The 5,657-nt window shown below is 40.5% G+C and overlaps 1 protein-coding gene and 1 long non-coding RNA gene across 2 annotated transcripts; both read right to left on the bottom strand.

The window, feature by feature from the left end:
- Positions 1-536: 536 nt before the first annotated feature.
- On the bottom strand, positions 537-2,069 carry LOC134675742 (uncharacterized). The gene is made up of 3 exons (XM_063534051.1): positions 1,974-2,069; positions 1,385-1,491; positions 537-888 (listed from the first exon to the last, which is right to left on the bottom strand). Exons 1-3 carry the CDS (start codon positions 2,067-2,069, stop codon positions 555-557), a joined length of 537 nt encoding a protein of 178 aa, XP_063390121.1. The 3' UTR covers positions 537-554.
- A 366-nt stretch (positions 2,070-2,435) lies between these two features.
- On the bottom strand, positions 2,436-5,452 carry LOC134675955 (uncharacterized). The gene is made up of 3 exons (XR_010099826.1): positions 4,861-5,452; positions 3,266-3,464; positions 2,436-2,616 (listed from the first exon to the last, which is right to left on the bottom strand). It is a non-coding gene; the product is annotated as an uncharacterized LOC134675955 (long non-coding RNA).
- Positions 5,453-5,657: the final 205 nt, after the last annotated feature.

Genomic DNA, 5,657 nt, shown 5'->3' with positions numbered 1-5,657 from the left:
GTAAGATAAACGACGGTCCGCAAGATAAACGAAAGTCCAACTACCCGCGCTGCGGTCATTTAATAATTTTTTCACCATCTTTTTGTAGTAGGATATTACTCAACGTGTATATGTTTAGAATCTGCATGAATTACGCTTTATTATAGTATTTTTTATATGATATTTTTGGCTACGATACAAAAGTTATTAGCTCTCAAAGCAAATATCTCCATCCTAAATTTTCATCTTTTTACGTTTTTCTTGTAAAATTACTATGAAGCTGAAAAAAACAAATATCAGCAATGAATTCTACGTCTTCGGTTTATACTAAAATGATACCAAACTTGCCCTAGTAGCCACCAGGACCAGAACAGATTTTTTTGAATGATGACGGGTGGCGGCCATCTTTGTACCCCCCCTCCCCTTATTGCCTCCCAGGCTTGAAATGCTTAGAATTACTCAAAGATCATATGTGATGAAGCTCATAGCTTAATAAACATTTTTTGGGTCAACTTCATAACTGACTCCGCTACTCTCAATAAAACTATACAATAATGTTGGTTTCAAATCAATATTTATTTCAATGGGTTCTTACTATCATCATCATAGCCATCTCTATCTTGAAACACGATATCTTTATAAAGCTTCAAAACCCCCATTCTGAATTCCAACTTCTGTGCCCTATTCATTTCCTTCACATAAGACAATAAACTTCTTAGAAACAACCAATCACTGTCTTCTTCTACATCACTTCTTGTCGGTATGGCGTATGAATGTTTGTCTTCTAAGATTTCGTTTTCTCGCACTCTTATTTCTTTTCTTTTTAAAACAGAATTGTCTTCGTCTGAGCTGTATAAATGTTCTTCTAGATATATTTCTTGTGCATCTGATTCTTCTTGTTTTTCGGTACTGTAAATGAACGATAAATGTAATGGTGTACAAATTTAAATGAATTTAAATGAGCTTATAGTTCGTGTAGGTACGGTAAACTTACACCATAGTCAAAGTCCATGAGCGTCTATCCATGAAGTGAGTAAAGTACATATATACTGTGATCGGTCCATGAGCGTCTATCCAGCATCTCAGAGAAGACGTACCTCTTTCTCTTCACCTGTCCGATGCCGCCACTGAGCTGGAGTGCCAAGTCCTGCTTGCACGATGATATTGCCGATCAACGATCATCGCCGATAGTGCGGAGGAGGCATAACATACTTCGACCGACCAGCCCCATTTACTTACTAAGTACTTACTTACTTACTTAACTCCTCTGGCGCAGCGACTCAAAGTATGTCTTGGCCTCCAATACGACTGCTCGCCACTGATCCCGGTCCCGTGCCGTTTCTCGCCAGTTTTCAACCCCGAGCTCGCGCAGATCAGCCCCATTTGAAGTGAGTAAAGTACATACTGTGATCGGTCCATGAGCGGCCTAAGGAAGTCGAGCGTCTCAGAGAAGACGTACCTCTTTCTCTTCGTCTGTCCGATGCCGCCACTGAGCTGGGGTGCCAAGTCCTGCTTGCACGATGATATTGCCGATCAACGATCATCACCGATAGTGCCGAGGAGGCATTAAATACTTCGACCGGCCAATCCCATTTACTTACTAAGTACTTACTTACTTACTTAACTCCTCTGGCGCAGCGACTCAAAGTGTGTCTTGGCCTCCAACACGACTGCTCGCCACTGATCCCGGTCATGTGCCGTTTCTCGCCAGTTTTCAACCCCGAGCTCGCGCAGCCCCATTTGAAGTGAGTAAAGTACATACTGTGATCGGTCCATGAGCGGCCTAAGGAAATCCAGCGTCTCAGAGAAGACGTATCTCTTTCTCTTCGTCTGTCCGATGCCGCCACTGAGCTGGAGTGCCACATCCTGCTTGCACGATGATATTGCCGATCAACGATCATCGCCTGGCCAACCCCATTTGAAGTGAGTAAAGTACATACTGTGATCGGCCCATGAGCGGCCTAAGGAAGTCCAGCGTCTCAGAGAAGACGTACCTCTTTCTTTTCGTCTGTCCGATGCCGCTTCTGAGCTGGAGTGCCAAGTCCTGCTTGCACGATGATATTGCCGATCAACGATTGCCGAGGAGGCATAACATACTTCGACCGACCAGCCCCATTTACTTACTAAGTACTTACTTACTCCTCTGGCGCAGCGACTCAAAGCGTGTCTTGGCCTCCAACACGACTGCTCGCCACTGATCCCGGTCCTGTGCCGTTTCTCGCCAGTTTTCAACCCCGAGCTCGCGCAGCCCCATTTGAAGTGTGTAAAGTACATACTGTGATCGGTCCATGAGCGGCCTAAGGAAGTCCAGCGTCTCAGAGAAGACGTATCTCTTCCTCTTCGTCGGTCCGATACCGCCACTGAGCTGGAGTGCCAAGTCCTGTTTGTATGAAGATATTGTCGATCAACGATCATCGCCCATAGTGCCGAGGCATAAAATACTTCGACCGGCCAACCCCATTTGAAGTGAGTAAAATACATACTGTGATCGGTCCATGAGCGGCCTAAGGAAGTCCAGCGTCTCAGAGAAGACGTATCTCTTCCTCTTCGTCGGTCCGATACCGCCACTGAGCTGGAGCGCCAAGTCCTTCTTGTAGTAGTCCCGTATGTTGTTCCAGCGCTTTTTTAGCTCCCATTCTATGTCAAAAAAAGTTACTACAAGTTTTTAATGTAGACTGGACTTTTCGATAGACAGTACCTAATCTACTACTATAATGCTGTGTATCTTTAGGTAGGTATTTAAATAAAAGTAAGTATACTCAATACTAGTAGAGGCAGTTCTAACGAGTCCAAAATCAATGCATTCTTGGTTTCAACATAATTAACAAATAAGTATAAACTTTATTTAAGAGTAGTATTCCACCCATCCAAATGTATTTGTATAATTAAATTTTAATTATTATTTTAATTCTCATTAATAATAATGAGAGAGTGAGACGCACTGATATTGGACCAAGCTATTGGACACATGGAATACCACCTTTACAGCCCTGAAACTTCTTTATGATTTAAAAAAAATCAAATCTTCCTGATGTTAAATATGTACTTGTTTTACAGGAATTCTACTTTATACGTCTCATTATTTGGTGCCACGTCCATTATACTAGGCCTTACCACGCCTATAGCCTTACCACGAGTTTAACACTAACATATCGCCAGCGTAATTTCTATATATATATCTCGCTACTAATATCCATGAGCGAGATGCATAGAAAGTAAGTTACGCAGATAGCGAATATGTCAGTGTCAAACTCGTGGTAAGGCTACTAATTTAAAAAATACGTACGTTTAGTAAGTTTCGCCGGCTCTGTCAAATCCTGCCATCCTGGTATCAACTCGTCACATATCTGATTCCAAGCGTCCTCTTTCGTCCCTTTCATATGATATTCTGCACTGTTCTTATTCCATATACTTTCGTGTTTTTTTATAGTTAATATTAAGTATTCTGAATCTACCCGGGACTTCTCTACTTTTATTTCCATTGCCTAAAAATAGAAAACATTGTAAGTTTTTTTTAATAAACATACGGTGACTGGTGGGTACTGATATTAGTTATTGGCCCCTCCATAGTACCTAATTGGCCACTTCTTAACATACCTACATCATCTGTTTAAAGATAAGATAAAAATAAGTTTATTTAAGTAGGCATATTACAATGCGCTTATGAACGTCAAATAAACCTAAACCGGCTCCAACCGTACACCTCTGCCCCGAGAACATTTAAATCCCCCTCAATTGGAGGAGGGTATCCCAATATGGGACCGGCAACAAACTCGGCGGGACACATATTTTCAAAACATTATTACATCTTATAATTAACATGCATTACGAGTAATTAAGAAAAATACAATTTAAATGTACAGAATGCATGCAATTATACTCATATAATTCCAAATTCCAACTGTCTAGCTATCACGGTTGTTGAGTTACAGTCTGGTGATAAATAGACGGACGGACAGACAGACGGACAGCGAAATCTATAGTAATAGGGTCCCGTTCTTACCCTTTGAGTACGGAAGTTACGGAACCCTAAAAACCATCATTCGAAGCGAGAAGTATACTGCCGTATTCGAACTTCAAGATATTCATAAGAGACGACACGTACTAGATCCATTCTAGATAGGTACGTTATAGTTTAGATATCAACTAGTTCTCTTTTGCAGCGCAATTCGGGTAACCGATGTCACTTTTACATTAGATAGAGTAAGATATATATCTATTAGATGTGAATTGGATCTCTAAGTCATATCCTGTGGAAATCGTACAAGAGTATCTCCAGAATCGCGCAAATGGCAAATTTGACAGGTTAGATCTTAAACATATCGTTATCGTATCTTGGTGATGTCTAAAAGATATCTAATAGATGTCTATTTCAAAATCCGAATCGGGCCTATAGTTTGTTTTGTAGGACACCTAAAGCATGACCATATAGATAGCACGAAATATCTGCACGATTTTCAATCATGATCTAAAAATGTTGTAAGTACCATAATAGTAACATTATAGCCATCCCATTCTTCCTCTTCAGTGCGACCGAAACACAACAACAATAGCCATCGTTCGTACTATTCTCTACAGTGCGAGCGAGACACAACAACAACGACCTTGAACGCTCTCGCGAATGCGAACAATCCGGAAATAACACGGAACGGAACGGAATAATTCGAAACAAAAATAACGGCCACGAAATTCACGGCATCATATACCTACTTAACCATAGGTACCTTAGAAACTTAGATATGACAGTGACAAAAGGTTAAATACATTACACTTCATGTTTAAATGCTTCGCAAATAGGCACTTAAATGTCATATTACATTAATAAAACATCACTACAACATTAAAAACACAACACACAAAGGATACACACACTAAACTCACCTATTCTCAATATTTTTCCCTTCAAATTGCAATAATTTACAACAAAATGGCGTTTTAAACAAACAATGACACGTCTTGGCTCAATGACAGCTGCTGCTAACTGGCATGCGTAATATCGGACCGAGACGGAAGATTCCTTACAATCTAATACGACCTTATTGTAATGCAATAAAGTTTAAATTCAAACGCGCACCTCATCGCGCCGCTGCGAATGAACTCATTCTAGAACGTCCTAAGTGCGCTTTTTTTGTATGTTCATACGTCGTTTCGTACTTGTAGTATGATAGCACAGAATGGAATCCGACTCGGGCGGAGGGCGAAATCAGAGCATGTTATAGCAATTAAAATGCGACCTTAGCATTATGATATAAGGTTGACTTTCCAACGCTTGCGGTTTCGAACGGTTTACAAAATTGCTTATTTAAAATGACTTAAGTGCAATGATATTAGTATGGAGATAAGTCGTTTTGTGTTTGAAAGTGGTGTAGTCCGGAAACTTGAATTCCGGGAAGCGGGGAGAGTTCCGGATGGTATGTTAGGAAGGTAGTGGGAATGTTTTTATGATGTTGTGTATTTAGTTTATTATAACAATAATTACATGTATTTAATATCATCAATTTATTTAGAGATTATAATATTTCATATTGTTATGTTATTCTTCTTCTTCCTCGCGTTATCCCGGCATTTTGCCACGGCTCATGGGATCCTGGGGTCCGCTTGACAACTAATCCCAAGAATTGACGTAGGCACTAGTTTTTACGAACGCGACTGCAATCTGACTTTTCAACCCAGAGGTA

The sequence above is a fragment of the Cydia fagiglandana genome, chromosome 23, assembly GCF_963556715.1.
Source record: "Cydia fagiglandana chromosome 23, ilCydFagi1.1, whole genome shotgun sequence".
NCBI lineage: Eukaryota > Metazoa > Arthropoda > Insecta > Lepidoptera > Tortricidae > Cydia > Cydia fagiglandana.
The sequence above is the reverse complement of the archived record's forward strand: the minus strand, read 5'-3'. Positions and strand labels throughout refer to the sequence as shown.

Bases quoted from the DNA above. Each gene is read 5' to 3' on its own strand.
- LOC134675742 (XM_063534051.1), bottom strand. From the start codon at position 2,069: ATGCCTCCTCGGCAATCGTTGATCGGCAATATCATCGTGCAAGCAGGA. The intron at 1,492-1,973 runs GTACGTCTTCTC...TCATCGTGCAAG, and splicing joins GGACAGACGAAAAGAAAGAG to CAGGACTTGGCACCCCAGCT. The intron at 889-1,384 runs GTATGTACTTTA...GTTCATTTACAG, and splicing joins CCGCTCATGGACCGATCACA to TACCGAAAAACAAGAAGAAT.